The following is a 27871-nucleotide window of genomic DNA, read 5'->3' as shown; positions in this document are numbered from 1 at the left end:
TATCTCCTGCTCATGCTCCCTCCCCCTCTCTCTCAAAAATAAGTTTTTAAAAATTAAAAAAAGAAAAAACAATTCGGATTCTACTATCCGTTCTGACCCAGAAGGAACGTTTCCAAGTTGCGCTTCCTCCGGGGACCCCTATTTCCTCAGCTCGAAACCAAAGTGATATGCCACTGACTTCTCTAGTTTTCTCCACAAGGCACGCAGTCAAGGATTTCCTTAGTGGCCATAAATTCAAGTTAGAGGAAACCTAGAGAAGAACCTCCCAGTTATGAGAGGTTGAACCCAACACACAGAGAAGCACGTGGGCCTTCAGAGAGGGGAGGGTGGCGCGGGCGAGCAGTCCTGGCCGCCTCCCGCCAGGCTTCCAGAGGAAGCAGGCACCTGTGCCCCCTGAGGCTTGCACCCCTCCCAGTCAAGGAACAGACCCATAGTACAGCACATCAGGTCCTTTCCTTCACTTGAGGAGAAAACAAACATTAAAATTCTGAAGGAGAGCCAGTTACCAAGTGAGTCTTGGCCAGGCAATGTGGAACTTGTCTGAGTTCCCACATCACAGCTCGCTCTGGACTGATGATATTCTGCCACTTCTTTTAAAAACTCCATGAGAAAACCTATAAGACACAAAGTGCATAACAGAGTTTCGGTGTGTAACTTTTTTCCATTCGACCATTGCATCAACCCTGTTTCTAAGATCTTGGCTTTTAAACGTTATCCTTTCTTACATTCTCGATCTTCTAAGAATAATTTCTAAGGAAAGCCCTTTGCAAACATGACACACAACCTGGAAGCAGTAACGAGCAGTATCAATCTCACAACATGAGAATTAGAAACCTAGATGGCACGAAATCAAGTCAAAAGACAAGTGATACACTGCAACAAAGTACTCGCGAGGATGTGGAGACAGGAGTAATTTTCCTAATATCAAAGAGCTGTTACAAGTCACAACAATGGAGAAATTAGACAAGACATGGACCAAGTTTATACAAAAAAAGATAAACAGGATATAAACCAACAAACATTGCACTGCTGGTGGGAATGCACACTGGTGCAGCTGCTCTGGAGGACAGTGTGGAGGTTCCTCAAAAAACTAAAAATTAAACTACCCCATGACCCAGCAATTCCAATACTAGGTATTTATCCAAAGGACACAAAAATGCTGATTCATAGGGGCACACGCACCTCGATGTTTATAGCAGCGCTATCACCAACAGCCCAATTACGTAAAGAGCCCAAAGGTCCATCAACTGACAAAGGTGGTGTGTGTGTGTGTGTGTGTGTGTGTGTGTGTGTGTGTGTGTAATATTACACACAATGGAACATTACTTGGTGATCAAACAAGAATCAAATCTTTCCATTTCCAACAACGTGAATGAAACTAGAGTATTATGGAAAGAGCCTAAATGTCCATCAACTGATGAATGGATAAAGAGGTTGTGGTTTGTATGTACAATAGAATACTACTTGGAAATGACAAAGGATGAAACCTGGCCTTTTGTAGCAACGTGGATGGAACTGGAGTGTTATGCTAAGTGAAATAAGTCATAGAGAGAAAGACAGAGACCGTATGTTTTCACTCTCATGTGGATCCTGAGAAACTTGACAGAAGACCATGGGAGAGGGGAAGGAAAAAAAAAAAAGTTAGGGAGGGAGCCAAATCATAAAAGACTGAAAAACTGAGAATAAAGTGAGGGGTGGGAGGGAGGGGAAAGTGGGTGATGGGCATTGAGGAGGGCACCTGTTGGGATGAGCACTGGGTGTTGCATGGAAACCAGTTTGGCAATAAATTTCATATCAAAAAAATAAAAAAACTAGAGTGTATTATGCTAAGCAAAATAATCAGTCAGAGAAAGACCAATACATTATCTCACACACATGGAATTTAAGAAACAACACATGAACAAAGGGGAAGGGAAGTAGAAAGAAAATAAAAACACAAGGAGGCAAACCATCAGAGTGCTGGTTTTTTTTTTTGTTTTTTTTTTTTTTTAAGTTTCTTTGGAGAGACAAAGTGCAAGTGGTGGCACAGAGACAGTGAGAACTTCCAGCAGGCCCCACACTGTCAGTGCAGACCCAGATGCGGGGCTCGAACTCACAAACCTAAGATTATGACTGGAGCTAAAACTAAGAGTCAGATGCTTAACCAACTGACAGAGCCACCCAGGTGCCCCAAGATTTTTTTTTAATGTCTATTTTTGAGAAAGAGAAACATGGCACAAGTGAGGTGAGGGGCACAGAGAGGAAGTCAGAATCCCAAACAGGTTCTGCGCCATCAGCACAGAGCCCAATGCGGGGCTTGATCTCAGGACAGTGAGATCCTGACCTTAGCTAAAACCCAGAGTTGGACACTTAACCGAATGAGCCACCCAAGCACCCCACCATAAGAGATTCTTCAAGACAGAGAACGGAGGGTGGCTGGAGGGGAGGTGGGTGGGGAGATGGGCTAAAGGAGCGATGGGCATGAAGGAGGACACTTGTTGGGAGGAGCACTAGGTGTTGTATGTAAGTGATGCATCACTGGGTTCTACTCCTGAAATCAGTATTACACTCTTGGTTAACTTCCTTCAATTCAAATAAAGTTAAAAAAAATAATAAAGGCTATAGATAAAAAACAGCTAACTTCATAATGTATGCAAACAACTGAGTGCTTCTAAGATCAGGAAAAACAAGGATGTCCTCTCTCACCACTTTGATTCAACACAGTACTCAAAGTCCTTGCCACAGCCATTGGACAAAAAAACATCCAAATTGGTAAGAAGTAAAACTGTCACTATTTGCAGATGTCATGATAGTATACACAGAAAACTTCAAAGACTCCACCAAAAAAGACACTAGCACCGATAAATGAATTCAGTGATGTCACAGGATACAAAGTTAATATACAGAAATCTGTTGCACCTCTATACAGTAATAATCAAGCGGCAAAAAAAAAAAAATGCCGTTTACCATTGCACTAAAAAAAAAAAATTATACACACACACACACCTGTAAGTAAACCTAACCAAGGCGCTGAAAGACCTACACCATGAAAACCCTAAAACACGGACGAAAGAATCGAAGATGACACCAACAGAAAATATTCTGTGCTCAGGGACTCAGAGAACCAGTATTGTTAACATGTCAATGTTACCCAAAGCAATTTACAGACGCCATGCAATCTCGGTCAAAATACCAACAGCATTTTTCACAGAACTAGACTACCACTAAAATTCGTATGGAACCACGAAAGACTCCTGAAGAGCCAAAACAACCTTGAGGTAAAAGAACAAAGCAGGAGATATCACAATTCCTGATTGCAAGATGTACCCCAAAGCTGTCATAATCAAAACAGTAACGCAGTGGCACAACAGGCACATAGATGAACAGAGAGCCCAGAAATAAACCCACGCACGTATGGTCAATTAATCTACAACAAAGGAGGCAAGAGTATACACCAGGGGGATAAAGCAGTCTCTTCAGCAAATGGTGTTGGGGAAACTGGATGGCTACATGCAAAACAATAAAAGTGGACCACTTTTCTTACACCACACATAAAAATAAGCTCAAAATGAATTAAAGTCCTAAATGTGAGAGCTGAAATCACAAAATTCCTACAAAACATAGGCAGTAATATCTTTGACATCAACTGTAGATATGTGTTTTTCTAGATAGTTCTTGCTTCCTTCGCCTGAAGAGACCTATCGGGACTACAAAATAGCGAGCTTTGGCACAGCAAAGAAAACCATCAACAAAACAAAAAGCAACCTACTGAATGGCAGAAGATATTTGTAAATGATCTATCCAGTAAGGAGTTAATATCCAAGATATATAAAGGACTTCTACAATCCAACACAAAAACCAATCAACAAACGAGTCAAGGATCTGAATACACACTTTTCCAAAGATATTCAGATGGCCAACAGACTCACGAAAAAAAGGCTCAACATCACTCACCATTAGGGAAATGCAAATCAAAACCACAGTGAGAGATCAATCACCTCACACCTATCAGAACAGCTAAAACCAAAAAACACAAGAAACTAATGCTGGTGAGGATGTGGAGAAAAAGGAGTCCTCTTGCACTGCTGGTGGGAATGCAAACTGGTGCAGCCACTGTGGAAAACAGTATGGAGGTTCCTCAAAAAGTTAAAAATAGGAGTGCCTGGGTGGCTCAGTTAAAGAACGTCTGACTCCATCTCAGCTCAGGTCACGATCTCATAGTTGTGAGATCGAGCCTCCTGTTGGGCTCCACACTGGGTGTGGAGCCTACTTGGGATTCTCTCTCCTCCTGTTCCTCCCCTGCTCACATGCATGTGCTCTACCCAAAGAAAAAAAAAAAAGTTAAAAATAGAATCACCATATGTTCCAGTAATTCCACTACTGGGTATTTGTGCAAAGAAAACGAACACCAACTTGAAATGACATATGCATCCCTAGGTTTACAGCAGCATTGTTTACAATGGAGAGATGTGGTGTGTGCACACACGCACAGACGGGGACACGGGGACACACACACACACACAGTGGAATTATCACTCAGCCATAAGAACAAAACTGGGGTGCCTGGGTGGCTCCATCGGTTAAGCGTCCAACTTTGGCTTAGGTAATGATGGGTCTGTGGGGGCTGAAGCCTCACGTCAGGCTCTGTGCTGACAGCTCGGAGCCTGGAGCCTGCTTCAGATTCTGTGTGTCCCTCTCTCTCTGCCCCTCCCCCACTCACGCTCAGTCTGTCTGTCGCTCTCGAAAATAAATACACATTAAATGAAAAATTAGGAGCTTTAGGATCTTCCAACACTCGAAAGGACTCAGCTTCTGCATGAACAAAAGTAAAGGCCTCCCACACCTCCCTTTTCCCAAGATTTCCAAGTCTGGTTTTCACTTCCTCTCATTAGACATACACTTGCAATTCGTCTCTGGCTCATCCGCTCATCCTCTCTTGCCCGTTTCTTTTTCCCCCAGTCAGCCCGTTGTCTCCTCACACCTTCCTGCTACTCTTATGCTCAGGCATGCCTGCTCTGCCTCTGGAGACAAGGTAGACATGCCGCAGGAACGTTCTCGGAGATGCTGCAGTAGGGTCATCTTTCCAGAGGTGCTCCTCCCCCTCGCTCACCGTAATGGTCATCACCGTTTCCCAGGTCTGCAGGGCTTCTCATGGGTCCTAACTGGTTCCACTTCCCCTCTCCCCTCCCTGTATGCATACCCCTCTGAGAAGGATTGCTCTGGTCTCCCCATTTATTCAACTGTTCTAGCTTTGGCCCTTAGGAGCTCCTTCACAATGCCTTTTTTCCCCCCCTTATTAAGCATTTCCCTATGTCTAGCATTAGACAACACTCCGGGCTCCTCTTGTGCCTTCTCAGCCCCAGTCCTAGAATCAGTCATCGCTCCGGGAAGCCCTGGTTCCTATCATGGAATGGTCTTCGAAACCCAATCTTAGTGTTCCAAACCGGGCACTAGGCGTGCACACAGTTACTAGGGTGTCCTTGCTTCTAGGCCCTCTCAGCCTGCACAAGGAAAGTTGAGTGTTCTACGAACCCATGCAGATACATTGATCTATAGAGATCCTCTGCAGGTGTATGAAGCTAAACCTGAGCTCACAGTGAGGGGTCTAACAAACCCACTATCGCACACATCATTCTAGCCTCCTCCCCTTACCCAACTGTAAAATCACACTCTAACAGGGAGAAACTTGGCTCTCGCCCTCTACTATCCATTGCGTTAGTTGTCCAAATCCAGCATCCATGTACAATGGTTTCAGAGCAGTTAACCAGTACCCCCATGAGCCAGCTATCACTCCACATCCAGGGCCTATATACAGTTTCATTTGCCTTTAGTCATAAAATCTTCATTTCCAATGTTGATGAGCTCAGCATTGTTTCTTCTCCCGGGGGGGGGGGGGGCGGGGGTTAGGACAGACCATTTTGTCACTGTCTGCAATCCATCCTGGGGCACCTGACCTCCTAAAATTGCATACATTAAGCTTCACCCTTTGTGCTAGGAGGTTCTACAGGCTCTGACCACTATAGTGCTATATAGATCCTACCACGGTCGTAGGAAACACACTCGCTTAAGAAATTCCCTGTGCTTCACCTATTCAACCTTCCACACCCCCATTCCGCCAAATCCCTGGCAACCACCGACCCACTCAGCAGCTCTACACTTTTGCCTTTTTCAGAAAATCATATATGAAATCACGCAATATGTACCCTTTACGGACCGGCCCCTTTCCCTAACAAAATGCATTTAAAGGTAGTTTGTTTTTGCATGGATTAACAGTGCAAAACACCGTCATCAAAATACTCATTAGTATTCCCTTGTCTGGATGCACCTCAGTTTCTTTATCCACCCCTCTTGGTGACATTGTGACTGCTCCCCATTTCTGGCCATCACTATCAAGTACCACAAACATTCCTATTGGGGGATCTACGTGGACCTAAGTTTTCAAGTCAGTCGGGTAAATACCTAGGAGCATCACTGTTGGATGGGAAGAGTATGCTTAGCTTTGTGAGAAAACACCCCTCTGTCAGAGTGGTTATACCATTTCTTAAGATCCCTTCAGGCCCCAAGTTTCCTTCCCACAGAGTTAAGCTACAGATACCCACTATCTAGCTGAGGCCCGTGCTATCCAGTATGACCACTATTCACGTGTGGCTACTGCAATAACAGTCAGTTCGTTAGCCACACTAGCCACGTTTCAACCCTTCAACAGCCACACATGGCTAGCTCTATCAGATGCACAGGGATAGCCACGCGCTACCGTATCAGATGGCACAGGGATAGCCATTCCCATGACTACAGAAAATTTACATGGAACGGTACTGCCTCGGCATATAGAATACAGGATCACTTACCATACTCAACTTCAGTATGGATGCCCTACTTCGCAGGCACTCTAGGAGGTCTTGTGATCTGATTCACCCATCCTCTGCTGACATCACTCCCAAGAGACTAGGCAATTCAGTCACAGACTAATAGTTGGCAGAAGGTAAATACTCAAGTGTTTGCCGAATGCGAAGTTTGAAAAGAACACCCGACTGGGGATGATAGCAATGCCGGCGACAGACAAAACCCAGGGGCACACCAACACGAAAGGGCCGTTACATAACGTTACGGGTTATTCAAAAGACCAGTGAAGTTCATGCTACGAAGTCCGTAGGCAAGTCCAGCCCACAGTCTGTACCCGTGGCAGTTATAGAATGGCCTCTAGGATGGTTCTTATCAAGGCCAAAATTAAAGCAGTTTACCAGGCCCATATCAACACTTAATAAGAAATATTTATGTAACACTTACTACTAACCAGTTATTTCATTCTTTAAGCAATTAATAATTTTTAAGTTGTACTTTATAGACATGTACTTTATCGAGGAGGAGATCTAGGATACAAAGATACCTAGAGCCTTAACACTGTCTGGGTGTGGGGCAATGTTCCCAACAGTGGGTATGTTTACAGAAAGTACCTTTCAGATCATTTGTGGGGCTGTATCAACTACTGTCTACAGTGGGTTTTTTGTGTGCAAGTATCTAAGCAATTAAGAGGACTGAAATTTGGAGAAGTGATGTACATTGGTCAAATTAGATCAATCATTTTATTTTTTTTTTTTTTAAAGCTAGGGTATTGGAGCACCTGGCTGGCTCAGATGGTGGGAGCGTGCCACTCCCACTGTCAGGGTTTTAAGTTCAAGCCCCATGTTAGGGGAAGAGATTACTTAAAAAAAAAAAATCTGTAAAAAACAAACAAACAAAAGAAAACAAATAACAAGGTACTGTCACAGCATGGAAAATCAAATTCCAATTCAATTCCTTTCTCTTACCCCTCAAGATTACTTTCAGAGTTTTACAGGATAAAGTACATGACAAAAATGTTGCTATTTTCTACATATATGAAGGCTCCTACCTTTTTTGTTTTTGTTATCAAATCCTGACATCTGTTGAAAGAAAATATTTTACCTTTATTCAACTGTTCAGTTACAATTAACAGACCAAGGCAGATTATAACAATTAAACAATCCTACCAGTGATTTGTAGAGACCGGATTCAGGGTTGATTTTGAGGAGTTCTAATAGGTCTTGCATAGTAAATACCTTAAGGAAAAAAAAATTGAGTAGACATTTTACACTGATGTTTAAGCGATAAATTAGGATGTTCCTAAAGTTTAAGAATCACACTAACAATGTAAAACTGAAGCGCTTTCTTACACTATTGATAACATATTCAAGTCACGAGGATAAAATATTTTTCCCCATCACAGAATTAACCTCCAAATACTTCACAAAGATAATGGGTCTAACAAATGGTTAATGCCTTACAGGTTACACTCAAATATCTGATGAACCAACGAATACATGTGTGAATCCCAGGGTCTTTCAGTGGTAATCAAGTTTTTAAAATTCTACTGGTTCAAAATACCAAGTTTTACCATCTTTACAACTAACATGACTGACAAAAGCCTATCTAAAATAGGTTTAAACATTTTGGGTGGCTATTCTTAATCTGTATTTCTACTACAACACGCATCATGTACTAGGACTTCCCTCGGAACACTGACAGGGTTTTCCTTTCAGGAAAATATTCTGCACAGCATTTTACAGTCAACACCTTTAAGTGTATGAGCAGGTTAACTATTGCTGGAACAGCTATGTAACTGCCTATTACTCATGCAACATGCCCAACTGGGTCATGTAATTAGAAACTTCAGGGCACCTGGCTGGCTCGGTTGGTAGAACACGTGACTCTTGTTCTCGGGGTCTTGAGTTCAAGCCCCAAGTTAGGCACAGAGCTTCCTTTAAACAAACAACAGGGGCTCCTGAGTGGCTCGGTCTGTTAAGCACCTGACTTCGGCTCAGGTCATGAGGTCACAGTGCCTGGGTTCGAGCCCCGTGTCAGGCTTTGCGCTGACAGCCCGGAGCGTGCTAGGGATTCTCGATCTTCCTCTGTCCCTCCCCAGCTTGTGTGTGCACGCACACGCTCTCATGCTCTCTCAGATATAAACTTTAAAAAGTAACAAAAAACAAAAAGGCTTAAAGATTGAGGGACCCAAAAAGAACTCCTAATGTTAATAAAATTTGGTCGTTGATAAAGCATATTAAGATTCTCCAATACTAACACTGTTCTTATTTTGTTAAAACCTCTTAATAGGAAGCTTTTGGACAATTATCGACAAGACCAAGAGTTAAAACACAGAGACAACACCAACCGTTAAACTATGGACTTCAGTGAAGATGTGACCATGTAGGTCCCACTGTGGAAATGTATCTAATTATGTTGCTAGTAGGGAGGCTGTGCACGAGTGGGAGCAAGGAGCACATGGGGTACCTTCCTTTCTGCTCAATTTTGCTCTGAACCTCAACTGCTCTGAAAAAATTAAGTCTATTAAAAAAAATAGGCAGTTTGCTGTATCAACCCTTAAAATCAAGCAGGGCTAGATTTCTCTACCATTCCCATTGAACAGAAAGTCATCAGGAAAGTGGTAAAAACAGGTGTTTTAGTATTTGAGCATGCCACAGATTTTTATAAATGATTGTACCCTTCACTTCTCTAGTGTAATCCCAAGGAATCTAAGTATCTGAAGAGACTTAGTAAAAAGAGCAGGTTTTAGAGCTCTAGATTTACTGCCCAGCATCATTATTTACAAATCACGTGACCTTGAACAAACTACTTCACCTCTCCAGAGGCTGGTTCCTCCTCCACAATGCAGAGGACACCCGTGGTGTCGCCACGACGGTGACAAGCTTCCAACCGCCAACATAAACGGCAACTCTGCATCTTAGACTACACAGATCGGGAGACCAATTCTAGCTCCAAAACTTAGTGACTGCACATCATGATTTTACCCAAGACTAACGGAGCTTCCATTGAATTGGTAACGATATACCATCAAGTTTAGTACTCCTTTGTTCCTTTACAGAATGTAGGACCGGAACTCAAAGAGGAGGGAGAAACGGACGTAGCTAGCCAAGGAACACTCGGCTATTACGCAGCACTTACTATTACCTAGAAAGAAGCTATTAACAGAAAATTCAAAAACAGAAGACTCGACACTTTACCTTTTCTTTGGCCACACCAGTTTCCGGAAAGAAAACAGAAAGCGAATACTCATAGCCACATCTCTTCAAGTGATCTGCCACCAGAGAGTTAGAGGTGCCTATCAGGAGGGCACTCCCTTCCACTGGAACAGACTGGGGCTGCACCTCTCCATTCACGACAGGGCGCATCAATTCGTGAATCAGCTGCTTCCGGAGTTGTGTCTAGCTCAAACAACCAAAACCAAACAGGAGGGAAAACGTTTTGAGCAGAATCGCTCAACTGGAGTTAGACAGGATTGACCCATGCATTACAGTCCTCATTTCCAGTATGGTTCTAGGTCCAGGACCCAAAGTCAGGAGCCTTCCCCTGTACATGGTCTTACCCTGTGACACAAGTAGCCCACGGGGTTCTGAAAAAGAAACTTGTTTCACAGCTTCTGAGCTCAACTGGTGGTCAGCCAAACGCAGGCAGATTCTAACTTCACTTCCCCAGGAGCCCATCTCAGCATTTTTTAAACCAGGCTATCAAGTAGAGGAGACAATTCTGCCCATTTCTCACCTCTGTGGACTGTTGGAACGTACGAAAATATCGGGCATATTGGTTAGTTACAATAAAGTTGAGTTCCCATAAGGGAAATCACATATGCAAGTGAAATGAGTCAACCCCAAAACTAAGATGTACTTTTGCATCGAGTATTTACATCTCAAAACACTCAAGTACAGGAATTCTCACTTTGTAAGTGAGAAAATTAGGGTTCAAAAGTAGGTCAGTTTCTCAAGGTTTTAACACTAACGTTATTCATTTGGGCTTTAACAAAATTCCCTAAGTTACTCAGACTACTGGTATTTGTTCTCCTGTTTTGCATATCATCTGGAAACCTACAATTGGACTGAGCTTAAGAGTATGCTGCCGGGGGGGGGGGGGGGGGGGGGGGGGGGGGATGGGCTAAATGGGTAAGGGGCACTAAGCAATCTACTCCTACAATCATTGTTGCACTATATGCTAACTAATTTGGATGTAAATTTTAAAAAATAAATTAAAATTACCAAAAAAAAAAAAAAAAAGTACGCTGCCTGGGGGGAGGGGGGGGGCGCCTGGTAGCTCAGTCGGTTAAGCATCCGACTTCAGCTCAGGTCATGATCTCACGGTTCCTGAGTTCGAGCCCCTTCCTGAGTTCGAGCCCTGTGTCGGGCTCTGTGCTGACAGCTCAGAGCCTGAAGCCTGCTTCGGGTTCTGTGTCTCCCTCTCTCTGCCCCTCCCCCACTCACGCTCTGTGGCTCTCAAAAATAAACATTACAAAAAGATAGTAAAAAAAAAAAAAAACAACAAAGTATGCCACCTAGACTTGTGGGATTCAGCAGTAAATATTCCCTATCAATTCATATTAATAGAATCCAAGAAACCAATTGAGTTCTTGTACCTCTTTTATCCTTCAGCTCAAGGGTAGAACGGTAGGTCATTACCAGTACAGAACAGGACTTAGTACACACCTCAAGTCCCGCAGTAAAACAAGACATTTTTACTCAGAGTACACATGCCCTGCTTCATCTAGTGTAACTCAGTAACAGAAATAGAACGAGAAATTATAGCATCCTCCACCAGTTAAATTTAGAGGTGATTTAATGAGATTTGTAACATACTAAAGTAACCTATTTAGACCCAGCTTCATTAATATAATGATTTAGGGGGTCTTGCACACAAGTACTAAAATAGGATAAAATCTAGAGGAGGGATAGAAGCAGAAAGTAAAATTAAGGTCGGGGGGGGGGGGGGGGAGAAGAGGGCATTACAGATGAATCCCCAACTCAACAAACACAAAAGCACGCCAACCAGCCCTTGCTGGAAGGAATTGCAAAACTGGCCGGGAGCTCTCCAGCAGCCAATGAGAAGAGGGAAATCCATTCAGAATTAATGTTTCTACAATAGAAGTAAGTACAATTATTGTGGGTGACGAAGAGTAGGGACTTGTGGATCCTCAGTATATCTGCCTCACAAGTTAACAGTAGACTCAAAGTAAGGAACAAGAGTTGATAAAGCCCATTTAAGAGATCCAACTTTGTACTTCACCGCAAATAAATTCTTTTCAAATACCCAAAGGGAATGTGAATTAGGCCACTAAAAAATTCAGTGGGTTTTGAGAATTAAAACTCACTCAGGCCACAGTCATTGAATGCAGAAAATAAAAATGACCTTAGACTTAGGAGGTAAAAATCTGTCTTGCCATTGGTTAGACTGGAATAATAGAACCTGACAGCCAGCTGCAAAAAAGCAAACAGTAGGTCTCCAGCAGATACACTCCATTTGTAAAGTGAGCAAGGCTAGCATAATCCTGATACCAAACCCAAACCGGGACAGCTTAAGAAGGTTCAGGACAGATTAGTATCAGTTGTGACTCCAGATCTGAAATAAAACACCCTCAAATCAAATCCAGAAGTAGAGTTAAGAGAAAATATGGCTTGGCCAGGAATCCAAGGACCATGCCACATTAGAAAGCGTATTAATGCATCATATATGACAATTCCAAGTGGGTTAAAGATTTAACGGTTAAAAAAAAAGGGGCTCTTTAAAAACTTAAGAGGTGAATATCCATTTTAGTGGAGAAGAACTGAGAATAATCAGCAAAAAAATAACAGATTTGGCCATATTAAAAATATAACATGAGGATTTTTAGAACCAAGTTAAAATTGAACACCAAGATAATGTACTGCTGCAAAACTGGAACACAGGTTAAGTTCCTATTAAAAGAAAACACCTCAGGGGGGATGGGCAAGGAACAGAAGTTGCCAATCCACAAAAAAACATGAATATCCAGAAAATATGTGCAACCTCAATAATCAAAGGAATATTAAAATAAGGGTTTTCTGGGGCACCTGGGTGGCTGCGGTGGTTGGGCATCCAACTTTGATTCAAGTCATGATCGCACCATTCCCAGGTTTGAGCCCCAAGTCAGACTCTGTGCTGAAGGCTCAGAGCCTGGAACCGATTTTAGATTTTGTCTCTGTCTGCCCCTTGCCCGCTCAAAAATAAGCATTAAAGAAGATTTTTAAAATAAGGGTTTTCCAATGTTTAAAAAAAAGTCATTGTAGCATTCAAGAAATAAGCACTACCAAGTTGCTGGTGAAATATATACTATTACTACCTTTCTAGAAAAAGACTCATACCAGGAGCCTTAAAACTGCTCATCCTGGGGGCGCCTGGGTGGCGCAGTCGGTTAAGCGTCCGACTTCAGCCAGGTCACGATCTTGCGGTCCGGGAGTTCGAGCCCCGCGTCGGGCTCTGGGCTGATGGCTCGGAGCCTGGAGCCTGTTTCCGATTCTGTGTCTCCCTCTCTCTCTGCCCTCCCCCGTTCATGCTCTGTCTCTCTCTGTCCCAAAAATAAATAAACGTTGAAAAAAAAATTTTTTTTTTAAATAAAAAAAAAAAAAACCTGCTCATCCTTTTGAGCCAGTAATGCCACTTAACCTATCCTAGACCAAAAAAAGACAATTGAAGGAATGTGTACACCTGGGTAGAAGGTACATCTTCAACAGGGGCCTGCTACATAAATTACCCACACAGACAGGCCTGTTATCATTGAAAATGAGGATTTGAAGGAACTTTCGAGGACACAGAAAAATGTTCACCACATAACATTAAAAGGGAGGGGTGCCTGGCAGGCTCAGAGGGTGGGACTCCGAGTCTCTGGTTTGTGGGTTCGAGCCCTGCACTGGGTATAGAGATTACTTAAAAATAAAATCTTTAAAAAACAAAACCACCATTAGTGTATGACAGATGATGTTCCTCCATGTTTTTTCTCTCTCAGGTGAATCTAAAGGTTGAGGTTACCAAAACAATGAGGAAGAAAGATTTAAGAAGCTCACTTTTCCCTAGTTTGACTTTTTGAATGTAAAATATACTTTTGAAATGTATACAATGAAAACACGTCAGCCAATCCTACTCCTTGCTGTTCATACAATGTGTACTAATATTTGCCGCCCAAATACTAACACATTTCAATCCACCTTAAGGGAAGAAATTTCTCATTCCCTAAATTATTCTATGGTAAGCAGTACACTCAATGTTTCCTGTAGAATGCCAATATCCCTCGTTCAAAAGGGAGTACTATTACAAAACCACTTAGTCATTCAGGACTCGCAAGCTAGATTTATAAACCAAGTCCAACTTTACCAAAATGTGTTCCTTTTATAGTTACCTGCCACTACCTTAATGTCAGTCCGGTAAATCTATTATTTGAATAAGCCCTTTTAAGACGGCTCAAACTCTACACCATCTTCAAGACTTCTGTTCCAGAACAAAGTTTTGCAGGAACGTACAAAGGTAACTCACCAATACAACCTATGTCCTATTTTTAAAACCCAAAACCTGGATAGGTTTCAATGGCAACTACCTGTTACAGATTACACTCGTCAAAGTTATGTGACAGGCCCAAAACAGATACCTTGAGCGTGTCCAGGATACCCCGATCCTTAAATGTCTGGTATAGCTTTTTTCGTAGTTCATCTTGACTCAACACGTCAGATGTGGAGGGCATGGCGAACTGAAAGAAAGAATGGTTACGGGTTACCCGGCAGGAGGAGGAACCATGAATTTCTGACGACAGACCAGTGGCCTCCGGGGAAACCCTAAGAGGCCAAGCGGGGAGAAGGAGGAGGGAAAAAGCTATAAAGAAAGCAAACAAGAGGCCACGTTTCCCCTGGTCCCCGAGGAGGAGGCCAGTGTAGGTACCTGAGACATCAGGCGCCGGCTTCCCCGCGAAGCCCCCTCCAGCCCGGGCTGCCTCGGCCCAAGTTGACAGCCAGCCCCAGCTGCAGGCTCAGGACGAGGCGAATCCCTGCCTTCTGAGCCCATGCTCTGCCTGGGTGCGGGAGAAAAAGGACGGCAGTCGGGAACGACAAAACCGTTCAACGGTTTAACCGGCCTGCCGCTCTGAACCAGGAACTCTGGCAAACACGCACTTCCTTTCCCCCGAGGTTCTCACGGGTGGGCGGGGCCGCGGTTCACGCGCGGCTTTCCCACGCAGCTGGAGGGCGGGGACCGGTAGTGAGGCAACAAGAGAAAACAAAGTACGACTAGGGTTCGCCCGGCCCAGCGCTGATCCCGCCCCTCCCCGACGCTGCCAAGCCCAACGGCCGTTGCCTGGAGGACCACGGCGCACGCGCGTTGCCGCGCGGTCCTCTGACCAGAAGTCCCTCCCACTTCTCGTGAGACCTCAACCGCGCAGTCTCGCGAGCATCGCCCAGGGAGTTCCCATAGAAGCTGCCGAGCGCGGGTCTGCGGTGGGAGCGGAGTGGCGGTTTCCGTCGTCAGCTTCTCCCAGCAGGTAGGGAATGGAGGAAGTAGGGGGCGGGAGCTCCCAAGGACGTTTCGGGGCCCGCGTGACGCGGGTCTTGGCCTAGTCCCTCCACTCCGCCCGCGGGCAGCCGGGCCGGATCTGGTCAGCCCCGGGGCGGCTGAGCTTATCACAGGCCGCCCGGCCAGGGCACATCGCGTTTCGGCCTGCAGGCGTCGGCCAGCTCAGCAGCTTGGCTTCATCTTGCCTTTTTGTAGGTCATTCAGCTAATCGGATTTGGTTTTGTTTACGAGGGTACTGTTGTCGTTTGGAGCTGGAAAATTCATCGTGGGCCCTGTCCTGTGAGAGGAAGGGTTTAGTCCTCTCAAAGGCAGCCTGGTAGTTCTATTTTAATTGTTGGAAAGTGCTCAGTAACATTGACCCAAAGGAGTTTCCACTTGGCCTCAAAGGAGCAGCCCAAGACTCGGCCTCCGGCGCGATTTGAAAGATCTGTTTAGCCCAGAGTTAAGTACGTGGCACTCTCGTAGCGTATTGCCCTTTCCCAAACCCCCAGAAGATGTGGATCATTGATCACAGCTAGCTTTCGTGCTAGAACTTTGTCTCCATGTTAAATCAGCACCAGGTCCTGGCAGTCACTACCGGTTAATGAGAACCGCACCAGCAAGGCCAAATTGCCATCCCTAGTCAAATCTTTGCTTTGAGATGGCATATATTCTATTTGATGGTAAGATCCTGCTCTCACTCCCCACCCCCAGAAAGGTCTTCCCCTCCCCCCCAGCTTAGACATCCTCTGTTCCTGCACTAGCTCTTTCCAGAGCATTCCTTCCAACCCAGTTCAGAGTTAAGTTTTTAGAGGAAGACTGCACTAGTGGGGAGGAGCTGAGAGAGGGAGACAAAAATTCCAAGCAGGCTCCACACGGTCAGCAGAGCCCGATCCCATGAAACCATGGGATTGTGATCTGAGCCAAAGTCAAGAGTCAGAGGCTTAACCGACTGAGCCACCGGGCAGCCTCTTTAAAAAAAAAAAAAAAAAAGTCATGCTTTGGGGGGCGCCCAAGTGGCTCAGTCAGTTAAGCTAATGACTCTTGATTTAGGTGCAGCTCATCATCCCAAGGCCGTGAGCTCTAGCCCCATGACGGAGGTCGGGCTTTGCACAGGGTGTGGAGCTTGCCTCACGTTTTCTCTGTGCCCCTCCCCTGCGTGCAGGCACATTCTAGAGAAACACACACATACACACACACACACACACACACACGAAGAATGGTTGAAAATCATGCTGATTCAGCAGACCTGCATCTTGTTACTTCTGTACCAGGTGACCTTTCTTCCCTTTTCCTGATTGTAGTGTAAGGTGACTTTTGTTTTATTCTAACCGGACACATTTCCATTCGTTTTGTGCTTTTGCCCTTCTGATGCCAGCCTCACAGATTTGTGGTCTCATTTTTATATTAAAAAAGGGCTGGGGCCCCCGGGTGGCTCAGTCGGTTGTGTGTCCGACTTCGGCTCAGGTCATGATCTCATGGTCCGTGGGTTTGAGCCCCACATCAGGCTCTGTGCTAACAGCCCAGAGCCTGCTTCGGATTTTGTCTCCCGCTCTCTGCCCCTCCCCCCCACTCATGCGGTCTCTCAAAAAAAGTGAACGTTAAAAAAAAGGTTAAAAAGAAAGGCGGCGGGGGGGGGGGGCACTAAGGTTTAGATAACCTGTACGCCTAGCTTGGGACTTGAACTCACAACCTTGAGATGAAGAGTCGCTCGCTCCTCCAGCCGAGCCAGCCAGGCGCCCCATCATCGCCCTAGTTCTTCTATCACGTAGACACCCTCTCTCCGTTCAAGGTAGTGCGGAGTTTTTTGTTATCACTACATTAATTTTAGTTGTCCGTCTCCGAAGCAGCTCAGGTCAGCATAGCCATCAGTGACGGCTGCTGTTCGCACCCCGGGGAGAGTCCTGTCTCTGGTCATGGAGGGTTTCTTCACGAGCGCCTCAACCTCAGCTTCATACAAAGGTGCAGTTATTTCATCACAGACTTCCGTTAGGCCTCTAGGACCAGGAGGGCCTCAGCACTAGAACATTCAGAAGATTCTTTGCTGTGTCCAGGCTAGTTAATCCCAGCCTGCCTCTCGTTCTCGTGTTTTCAGCTTTGCCCGACCGCTCGCAGCTGTTGTCCCTACCCGCGCAGTTCCCCCCTGCAGGCGTGGAGCCCTTCCTACGTGCCGGGCTCCCCTGCAGGCGTGAGGGATGGGTGCTGGGAGACAGACAGCCTCCGTTCTCTAGGTCATCGTCCCCCAGCTGCCTAAGTAGCTTCCCCTTGCCGCACCCCGGCCCCTCATTCCCCTCCCTTGGGCCTTTCCCACAGTGCTTTGAAACCTTCTCCCGTGGTAAGCCAACTCCCTCCGTCCTCAGTCTCCCTATAGAACGCACCTACCTTCCGCTAGCACTTCAAGTATTTCCTTTTTTTCACTTCTGCAGGCTTTTCAGCCTTGACGTCTGTTTTCTGCTCCTGAACAAATCCTCCCCAGTTGAGCGGTTTCACCAACGTGAATTTATTCTTCCAGTCCCGTAGCAGCCTAGAAGTCCAGCACGGGCCTCCCCGGGCTGGAATCCGGGTATCCGCAGGGCTGTGCTCCCCTCCGGAGCAGGAAGCGTGGCTCTCTTTGTGCTTTCCAACTTCTCGAGGCCGCGCGCGTTCCTTGGCTCCTGGCTCTTTCTTCTATCTTCAGCCCCGCCAGCGTGGCGTCTTCGTGACCCTCCTTCTGACTTTTCGCGTGGGCGCCTCTCTCCCACTTTTAAAGAGCATTGTAATTGTATTGGGCCCACCTGGCTCGTCCAGGCTCCTTTCCCGATCTTGAAGTCAGCTGACGAGCGCCCTCAGTTCCACCTGCAGCTTTCATTCCCCTCTGCCCGTACATTAGCACTCGCAGGTTTTCGAAATTAGGATGTGGACACCGAGGGGCGTGCTGTTCTGCCTGCCACCACATGTTTAGAAGCGACGTGTTCGTTTCATCCCTCTTTTTTCCCTTTCCTATTTCCTTTCTTGGCGAATAGACTCATCTTGATATTCTGCTTGATCATCTCAGTCAGGCATTTGGGAACATCCTTGGTTCTTGCCGCTTCCTCAGTTCCCCAGTTTAATCCGTTGCCAAGTTCCGTGTAGCCATTTCCTCCACACCCCGAGACCTAGTCGTCTTTGGAGATGCTTGAAGGGCCCCTGTTTTGGGTGATGGGAAAATCGAGCAGAGACACACACACACACACACACACACACACACACACACACACGGCAGTTGCTTTATTTGTATTACATACTGTAGCTCTAAGTAATTCTTGCTTTGCGGATGGAGGGAAGGTTGAAGAGGTTGCAAAGCTTTAAAAACGTTTCAAATCACTGTTCTAGAGCTGCGCCGTCCAATACAGAAGCCACTAACCACATGTGGCCTTTTAAATTAATGAAAATTAAGTGAAGTTCCAGATTCAGTCTTGCAGACACAGTAGCCACCAGCGGCTACCACATCGGACGGTGCAGACATAAAACATCCACCCCGCCGCCCCCCGCCCCCCGAAACTTGAGTGTATCAGCACAGAATTCTAAAGTGCGTCTCCCTTTTGCCTACCACCTGGGCATAATAAGCCTCAAATATTAAAGGAGTAACCTTCCAGTTTTTCCCATAGAATCCGGTAGTTAACAGTACTCCTTCAGCTGCTGTGAAATTCTTGGCAGTTCAAGTTCTGCCCAGCGGGACGGTTTGCGACATAACCTTTATGTGGTTATGGTTCCTTCGGTCCCCTTTCTGTTTATCCTCACCGTGTACTGACACTCTGCAGGTATAGGAATGAGGCTTAGCTTCCTTCTACGTGTATAGTGTGCTGCTGCTGCTTAAGTGTTCGTACCGAATGAATTAAGCCCTTCCCTTGGCACACTCTAGCCGTGAAACCTACTGCAATTAATGAGATCATTGTTGACTTTGTTGACATTTCCAGCTCCCATCCCCCTTCCCCTTGAGAATTTCTTTCTTTTGAGAATCACTGCTGATTCTCCTGGTTCTGCGTAGCTTTTATAGCATTCCTGCTTGTGTTTGTTACTCAGTTTTACTGTTTGGGCCTTTTTCTCATCTTCCCCCTCAGACTTTTCTGTAAAGGGTCGGATGGTCTCTGTCGGAGCTGCCCCACTCTGCCATTCTGTTGTCGGGCAAAGGCAGCCTTAGACCGTAATGAAAGGGTGGACAAGGCCAGATTTGGCCTGCGGGCTGTGGTGGGCCAACACCTGCCCCAAATAACGTTTCAAGTCCTCTTGGCCTCATCGTGCCCAAAGAACGTCCCATCTGCCTTGTCTTCCAGTCGTGGGCCTTCCAAGTCCAGAGGTAAAAGTGCCAGCTGTCCCTCGATTTCCTTAACAAAGGTTGTGCTGGTTAGGAAATACGTTTCAGGTGTTCTGATGTTCTCTGTGAATGAGCAGAAGTCCCAGTGTGGCTCGATGAGCCCTGGTCTCTGACATGTGTCACCGTACACTCCGTGAGACTGTATACTCTCAGGTAACCAGACTGCTGCCCCGTGTGGAGGCCGTAAGGGTCCACACACCTCCATGTGCGTACGCTCCTCCATGCTGTTCTAGATCACATTTGCTGAGCACCTCCCGTGAGCCAGATGTTGTTGTGCCTGGTGCTTCACACCCCTGATGTTGGGGTGGTGAGTTCAAGCCCCAGGTTGGGTATAGAGATTACTTAAAAATAAAATTAAAAAAAAAAGAAAAAAAAAACAAAGGAAGACACAGTTTTATATTCTAGAAAAGATGGAAGAAATCATAATCCAAAAAGAAAGACATCTGAGGCATTAACAAGTCTTAGAACTAGGATTAACAGGTTTGCTGAAGAAATAAAATGAAGACAAAGTCAGGGGGGAAGCAGTCGCAGGGGAGGATCCGTGCTTCTGTGGCTTTTAGCATCATCAAAATCTGCACGGACAGACAGATGGGCGGAAGGATTTCGGTATGTATTTTTAGCACAGGGTCTCTGGAATCAGACAAAGCTAGGTTCAGGTCTCGCTCTGCCACTTACTGATGATGTGACCACAGGCACGGACCTTAACCTCCCAATGTCCGTTTCCTCCTGGTGGAAGAAACAGAACGATGATGGATCCCTTAGAGGGACCTTGAGGATTACACAGCATCGGGAGTTGCACGCTCCGGGGACTGAGCCAGCCGGGGGCCCCATGTCTTCCTTTCTTATGAATATTGCTGGAGGAGGAGGCATATCCTAGGCTCCTGTATTTGCAGAGACTTAGATTTGTAGTATACATACTTCAGGTAGGAAGAGGACAAAATCACCCTTTATTCATTTTTCCCATTGTTAGTCCAGTCCGAGTTTGGCCCAGCTTACTCTGAATATTCTAAACTCTCAGGTCATGAGGATGTTGTTGTTATGATTTTGTATCAGAGGTCTTCCAGGTTCCCTATGAAAACTCAAGTACTGGATTCTACAGGACATATCCCAGGCATGTAATCTGTATAGTCCAAAAGCCAAATGTCTATGGCAGTAGAGTGGAAAGCACGACAAGCTTTGTGGTCCCTGCTACAATGTCAAGTTTAAGGAAAAAATTGAATTCTAGACTTCTTGTTAAACCTTTCTGGTTTTCAGTATGGAGTACTAAAAGTGTGTGTTATTTTCATTTAATTAGGAGCTATATTGAAGACAATGTCTGGAAGCTTCTACTTTGTAATTGTTGGCCACCATGATAATCCAGTTTTTGAAATGGAGTTTTTGCCAGCTGGAAAAGCAGAATCCAAAGTGCGTAAGGAAACAAACAATTTCGTAAGCGTGATTAATGCTGTTGCAATTATAAGGGTGTGGTGTGATTTTACAGCCGGGGGAGGTCTGGACCGGGGAGGTAGCTGGAATCCACCACGGTTACATGAGGCTTGCTCCCCAGTCCCACAGGGTGATAGAAGCCAGTGAGGGACCGTCCTCTGAGTCGTCGACTCACCCTTACATTCAGCACACGCTTGGCACAGACGAGCAGGAGGCCCTGGGTCTCTTCTCTGACACGTGCTTCCCCGTGCCCCCCGTTCTGAAAAGCTGCTCCGTGAGCGTGTAGAAACACACTTCCAGCTGCTGTGGGGCTGGAGGAACAGTTGCTACTGACCGGAAATGCCACGGAAGCGCGTTCCGCCCAAGTGACATTTCCATCAGGACCTACGCGGCAGGTCCATTTACACCTGGGAGGGTTGAAGGACCCTTGCCTCCGTGTCCCCCCGCTGCCCCTGAGACTGGCGCGGTTTGCGGGGACCTTCTGCACCACCCACTGACTGGGTGCCCACATGCCGTCCTCCCCGGCGACGCCACCCAACTTCCTTGTTGCCGTTCAGAGTAAACGTAGGGTCTGCAGAATCCCTGGGGGCCTCCCATCTCTCTGTACTCGTCTGTGTTGCTGATGAACTGCCGGCAGGTTATGCTGTGTCTCTCCCAGCTTCCAGAATAAGCTTTCACGTCCTTCAAGACAAGAATTGAGTTTTGAAATGAATCGTAACGCACAATGTCCAGCGTATGATGCTTTTCAGCTACTTAAATCTTGCCACTCAAATGCGTAGGAATTTGTGTTCTCTGTCAGGTGCTTTGTCACCCCAGTATTTTCCCACATCCACGTGAGCGCGCGGCTCATTACGACTCTGTGTCGGGGTGTCTCCGTACAACGGTTGCCGTGTGGCACAGGGCTGCTTACGTGGTTTCTGGGGCACGTAAAAACACTTTGTGGCGTGACTTGACCTTAGCCCTTCTGTTACCACTCACCTTCCTAAGGCAGTTCTGCGTTTTTCTTCTGACCTCGTGACTGGTCATCCACGTAAAGTGAGGGAAACACGGCGGTAAGCCGGACACCAAATAATCTCTTTCTCTAAGGAGTAAATTCGCTCCGCCACGGTGATGTGCGCGAGGTAAACCTGCCTGGCTGCGCGGGGGATCCCGAGGCAACTGGCGGCCCTCCCCCAGCCCGGTCCAGGAACCGCGTCCTCAGCAAGCAGGTCATATTAAGGTGCCTCTCCCAGGGCCCACCCGACCGAGCACCGCGGACCGGGCGGCCTAGAGTAACCGAAGCTCGTGGCCTCACGGGTCCGAGCACGAGGCGGGGGCAGGGCCAGCCCCCTCCGAACGTGCCAGGGAAGGCCTGTTCCAGGCCCCTCTCCTAGCTCCCGTAGCCCCTGGGCTTGTGGCGGCAGAACTCCGGTCTTTGCGCGGCCTGCTCCCCACGCGCGCGTCTGTCTCTAAACCGCCTGTTTTAGAAAGGCACCAGGGATCCCGGGTTAGGGGCTGTCGTGCCCTAGCATGCCGACCACGTCTGCAGTGACCCTCTTTCCAAATAAGGCCACGTTCTGAGGTACTGGGGACGGGGCGGGGTAGGACTTCGGCATAAGAATTCAGTTCAGCCCATAAGAAGTGTGCTTTGAAAAATCTATCTGGAAATAGAGAATTCCACGGGAGTAAGACCATTCCAGGTTGAGAATTCCCGCTCCGCACTGTGGTGGGACAGTCCCGCCTCTCCCAGTGAAGCCCACGTGAAGGACGCTCCGCTCTGACGGGACCGTGTCCTGCCGCTGAGACAGGTGCCGAGGCGGAGCGTGGCCTCCTGCCGCTCCCGGGTCCCCTGTCACGTGAGCTCCGTCTGCCTGAAAGAGGCCTGTGCCAGGCCTTCGAGAGCGCCACCTCAGCTGTCTCGTGTCCCCCGCTCACCCTGTGTCCCCCGCTCCCCGCTCACCCTGAGACCCAAGCCAAGGTCACCTCTAGTTCTCCACCTCCTCGGCTCCAGCCTACCTAAACTGCCCTCCTTTATCCGTAACCACTTATGTATTTTTTCGCGTCTTCCTCTAAAAAGATGTGAATGTCTTTTTTCTTTTTTTTTTAACCTCCTCTTTCTTCACATGCTTCAGTGGTTACTGAATTTGGTAACTTCCTTCTTGCAGAATTAGAAAAATAATCTGTATAATTTGTTGAGCACGTTCCATTTATTAGTGGGTTGGCTGTTCCTACTTGTTGACTTTTAGCTACCAAATTAAAAAGCAGACTGTGAGATGAAAACACTTAAGATCTTTTGTAAGTCCCATGACAGTAGTAAATGAAGTAAAAGCAGAAAATGCTCCCCCACCCCCGAAAACTGCGTAGAATTTACAGAATGAGATGGTGGCGTTCTCGGTGCTGTCTGCAAATATTAATCTGCTGCTACTCACACTGTCTTCTAGGATGATCATCGTCACCTGAACCAGTTCATAGCTCATGCTGCTCTCGACCTCGTGGACGAGAACATGTGGCTGTCGAACAACATGTACTTGAAAACCGTGGACAAGTTCAATGAGTGGTTTGTTTCAGCGTTTGTCACTGCAGGTCATATCCTTACCTTTGTAACGAAGGTCTCCAAAGGTTGGGGTAACAAACTAGAACAACATGGGACCTCGATGCCAGACTACGAGTCTGGGGACTTCAGAGTGTCGGGTAGAAATTGCCATTTAGGGGGCTACTTTTACTTTTTTTAACAGGAAAAAACCCCACATTTTGTTTAACAGATAATTTTAAAACCAAGTCTCCTATAAAACTAAGGTTAATCTGAACGATACGGTTGATTTTACTTTATTTTATAGTTATTTTCTAACTTTAAAAATTATGTTTTCTGTAAGATAAAACCTAACTTCAGACCCAGTTTACATATTTTGCTTTTCCGTCACAGAATAATACAGTGCATGTGACTAATTGGAAGGGTATCCTATCACCTGAGTACTTTTCATTTTTCACTTCTAAGATTATGCCTTAATTATTTTACATATGAGATTCATTATGCTTCATGACATAAGGCAAGAAGATGGAATAAAGAACTTCTTTACCGATGTCTACGATTTATACATAAAGGTATGGTGTGTTCTGTTTTCAAATCCGATTGTAGAAAGGGATCACAACTGTGACCGGAAACTGGCCCGTGGCAGCAACTCCCTTATATACGGTGGTTTCCAGCTCAGACTAGCTCTGCCCCGTCAGAAGTAGCCCTTGGTAACTCCCCCGTCGGGCATGTCTTCCCCGCCAGGCTAACGTGTACTTAGGACAGAACTCGTGCTGGTTATTTTTAAATTGGTTTCAGTTTCCCCCTTTTGGCACATAGTTTTGATTTTATCAGGGAATCCTAAAAAGAGAAGGAAGCAGGCTACATGCATAAGGGAAATTGCTTCATAATTTTAATCTAAAATGTTCTTCATCTGCTTTACAAGTAAGTTACAACGCAGTGACTATAGATCATAAACTGGTGGGAAGTTTACCAAACAGTCACTCAAGGAGAATGATGCCACTCGCCTATCTTGAAGCTTAATTAGAAAAAATAAAATATTACTAGGACGTCGGTGGTTAAACTGCACTGCCAGAAGTATGTTCTTAGTAATTTAAGTGTTCTGTACTTCGACAGGATTTTTTTTGCATATCAGCACAGTTAATATTCCTAGTGAGAAGTAGCAGATAAGAATCTTTAGCCCTCTTACAAAGATGGACAACTGTCAAGTGATTTAAGCTGTAAAAACTGGTTAACTCGTTTTCCTTATTAGTGATTCCATTTAACAATTTTCTCCCATATATTATGATATAGTCATTACACTGTTTGAGAAACTGATCACTTAGCCATGTGTTAAAGGACAGTATTGAAAACCAGATTGTTAAAGAAATTACATAAGAGTAACCTAATAGCAATGTGGTATAACTTCTTTTCTTTAACTATGAGCATATGGTAGATTTTTAGTTTCATGTAGCCAAAGGGCCTTACTGATTAATCCATATATTTATAACGAATGTGAGAAGATTAGTATTTCAGACGCAGGGTGAATCCTGAAAGTTTGTTTAGCTTCTATGGGCAACACTTATCCTACCACCATTAGTTTGCCATAAGCGCTTCTCAAAACTAAAACCCCAAGGCAAAAATTTCCCCAAGGGGGCGTTATTGTTAACAATGGAACATTTTCGTGCAACTTGAAAACATGATCTTCAGACTTTTGTTTTGGATGTCTTTGATGATTTTATTTAAAACGTTAAAATAATTTCCTTCTAGAGATCTGTGATTTGTCAGCCTTTTTACTTTGACAAGCTCACTAATGCCTTCGTCTTTCCTAGTTCGCAATGAATCCATTTTATGAACCCAATTCTCCTATTCGATCGAGCGCATTTGACAGAAAAGTTCAGTTTCTTGGGAAGAAACACCTTTTAAGTTGAATGCAGAACAATTTGGAAATAAACAACGTCACTACAATGGGGTATTCTCAGGAATGTGTACATTGTAAGTAACTTGAGTAAATAGCCTGGAAAAGTTTTACCTGTGGTCTAAATTTATCTAAACCTAACGAAAATCCTTATATATTTCAAGACAGTGCATTCAGTTTCTTAACGATTGTCAATAGATCGATATTTGCTTGTAAACAGTGTTATTTATAAACTCTTTATAACCTTGAAAATGTCTTTATTCTAAAAATTAAGAATAAACTTTTGACTTGACTCATTCAGATAGCTCGGTCTTCATGTCGCGATCCAGAACCAAATGTCACGGTCAGGATTTGGTAGACAGATTTAAAGCTAAGTTTCTGCAGTAGGGAATGAAGCTGACGGCACGCACACGGGCCTCGATACGTGTAGAGACGTTGTTACGAACCACACAGGCGGCATACGTAGCGCCGCCCAGGAAGCGGAGCGGTTTTCACGGTGCCAGGTGCCACACGCCTGCCTCGGTCAAAGACCGGGGATAGTGATTGTGCTATAAATCTAGAATCCTGGGTCCCGGTCTGTAAAATGGGAGGCCGGGACCAAAGTAACAGGTTATGTTCTCATACTGCCTTTCCCTCAGACAGTAAAGTAAAGATTAGGTGAACCGGTGGATAGTTCGATTAGTAAAAAATTGTATCTGTCAAATTGTTAACAAAGAAACGTTTATGTTGCGTTAACGTTGGCATTCTTTGCTTTTTGGGCTGTACGCCAATGGGGAGGGGAGAGCTCTGCTGTGATAAGTGGGATCTTACAGTAAACTGGTAAATGTCCACTTAAATACAAGCACTGTGACCACATCTGTTCCGTGCAGATGGCGAGCACTGGCAGAATTGTGTTCCATCCCGAGTAACTTGGGCAAGTACTTCTGTTTGGTCTCATACCCTTGTGTGAAGCTGGTGCCGTAATTGCTTGCCCCGTCTGTCTCTCTGGTTTCTTCAATAAAGGTGTTTGTCCGAGAGCGTGGAGTCTCGTAAGCGCCGCTCACCCGCCACTGCTGCTGTTGTGGCCCTCTTTCCCCCAGTGAAGGTCTGCAAACCGTATCTTAACCCATTTTGCAGAGTTCGGAGCGCCTCGGACTAGGTGCCGGAGGGGAGCTGTGGGAGCGGGGGGGGGGGGGGGGGGACCCCGCTGACCGGCTGCCGGACGGAGCCCGTGGGGACCTGGTGCGCCCTTAATTAGCCCGGAGCGCGCGGGGAGGGGAGCGGCGCCTCGGCCGCAGGGGGTCGCGGGGCACCCCGCACACAGGGTCCTTCCCTCCAGGCTGTGAGGCGGGGCTGGGGACAAGGAGCAGGAGCCCCGTGGGAGCGGGTTACCGTAGTCCAGTGTGTCAGCCTGTGCGCCTGACTGCCTTTGAAGGGGAGGGGACGTGGGCCTCGAACGCGCGGAGAGAAGCAGCGCCGGGACCGGGGCAGGGGCAGGCCATCTGACAGGGGAGCCGGCAGCGCTTAGGTGTGGTGGGAGGGGAGGTCACGCTGAAGGCTCGGGAACACAACAGCAACGGGTGACGTGAGTGGCGCCCTACCGAGCAGAGGAGGTCAGCACTAGACCTGTCGCGTGTGTGAGCGCTCCCAGGGCGCCCCGAAGGGAGCCCGCAAGTCTGCCGTCCGGCCGTCCTTCCCCGGGCCCGCAGACGTGCGCTTCCACTTGGGCTCGGCGGCCCTTCCCGCTTGCCGGCCGCGGCGGGGACTTCTCCGCGTCCCCCGACGGTACAAGGGCCGCTTTCCTCCCCGCGCTCACTGCCCACAAGCCACTGGTATTGTGAGAGACGTGGCGTCGCGGGGTCACGATCCTGAAGGGAAAGCGTACACGCGTTTTCACAGAAATGTCAAACTCAAGGTTTTCTCAAGAGGAGGACGCATCTAGGGGCGCCTGGGGGGCGCTCGGTAGGTTAAGCGTCCGACTCCATTTCGGCTCGGGTCATGATCTCACGGGTTCACGAGTTCGAGCCCCACATCGGGGCCCCGTGCTGACCGTGCAGAGCCTCCTTGGGATTCTCTGCCCCTCCCCCGCTCCCTCGCTCACATTAATTTTAAAAAATGAACTATTATATTTTAACTTCAACTAGGGAACTTTTCACAAGGCGGTGACAAAAACGTTACCCCATCGATGCAATCGTACGTGTCCAGCCTCCACACTGCACACTGCGTTTGCTACACCGGCTTCAAACGTCCATTTGCCCATTCTCCAGGTTCCGTTTTGCCCTCTAGCGATGACCGGCCTCAAAGACGTCCCACCAGAAGACACAGAAGCGCGGGTGCCCGCCCCCGCGTGGCGAGCAGCGGCACTGCAGCGCCCCCCTCCCCCCGCCCCCACCGGGCC

General features: G+C 46.6%; 2 protein-coding genes across 7 annotated transcripts in view; one reads left to right on the top strand and one right to left on the bottom strand.

Moving 5' to 3' along the window:
• OFD1 (OFD1 centriole and centriolar satellite protein) overlaps nucleotides 1-18060 on the bottom strand; it is a 44632-nt gene extending 26572 nt beyond the window's left edge. For 2 of the 6 annotated variants that reach the window (XM_045051341.1, XM_045051340.1), the window contains exons 1-6: nucleotides 14725-15074; nucleotides 14438-14536; nucleotides 10020-10220; nucleotides 7989-8057; nucleotides 7871-7901; nucleotides 507-614 (exon numbers count right to left, since the gene is read on the bottom strand). In XM_045051341.1, the coding sequence (XP_044907276.1) occupies nucleotides 507-614; nucleotides 7871-7901; nucleotides 7989-8057; nucleotides 10020-10220; nucleotides 14438-14536; nucleotides 14725-14847 (631 nt within the window). In that variant the 5' untranslated portion in view covers nucleotides 14848-15074. Of the gene's footprint in view, nucleotides 1-506; nucleotides 615-7870; nucleotides 7902-7988; nucleotides 8058-10019; nucleotides 10221-14437; nucleotides 14537-14724; nucleotides 15075-17708 lie in introns of those variants that run through there. The other 4 variants (XM_019823562.3, XM_045051339.1, XM_045051338.1 and 1 more) reach the window with 4 other exon arrangements.
• On the top strand, nucleotides 15165-26510 carry TRAPPC2 (trafficking protein particle complex subunit 2). The gene is made up of 5 exons (XM_004000278.6): nucleotides 15165-15319; nucleotides 20958-21067; nucleotides 23509-23653; nucleotides 24084-24169; nucleotides 25409-26510. The coding sequence occupies exons 2-5, from the start codon at nucleotides 20975-20977 to the stop codon at nucleotides 25505-25507; spliced, it is 423 nt and encodes a 140-aa protein (XP_004000327.1). The 5' UTR covers nucleotides 15165-15319; nucleotides 20958-20974; the 3' UTR covers nucleotides 25508-26510.
• The last annotated feature ends 1361 nt before the right edge of the window (nucleotides 26511-27871 follow it).

This window comes from Felis catus, chromosome X, assembly GCF_018350175.1.
Source record: "Felis catus isolate Fca126 chromosome X, F.catus_Fca126_mat1.0, whole genome shotgun sequence".
NCBI lineage: Eukaryota > Metazoa > Chordata > Mammalia > Carnivora > Felidae > Felis > Felis catus.
This window is presented reverse-complemented; position numbering and strand designations above follow the sequence as displayed.

What these genes read in the sequence shown, in the direction of transcription:
- TRAPPC2 (XM_004000278.6), top strand. Translation starts at nt 20,975, where the DNA reads ATGTCTGGAAGCTTCTACTTTGTAATTGTTGGCCACCATGATAATCCA. An exon ending in CTGGAAAAGCAGAATCCAAA is followed by an intron (nt 21,068 to 23,508) that starts GTGCGTAAGGAA and finishes ACTGTCTTCTAG; the next exon opens with GATGATCATCGTCACCTGAA. An exon ending in TCTACGATTTATACATAAAG is followed by an intron (nt 24,170 to 25,408) that starts GTATGGTGTGTT and finishes CGTCTTTCCTAG; the next exon opens with TTCGCAATGAATCCATTTTA.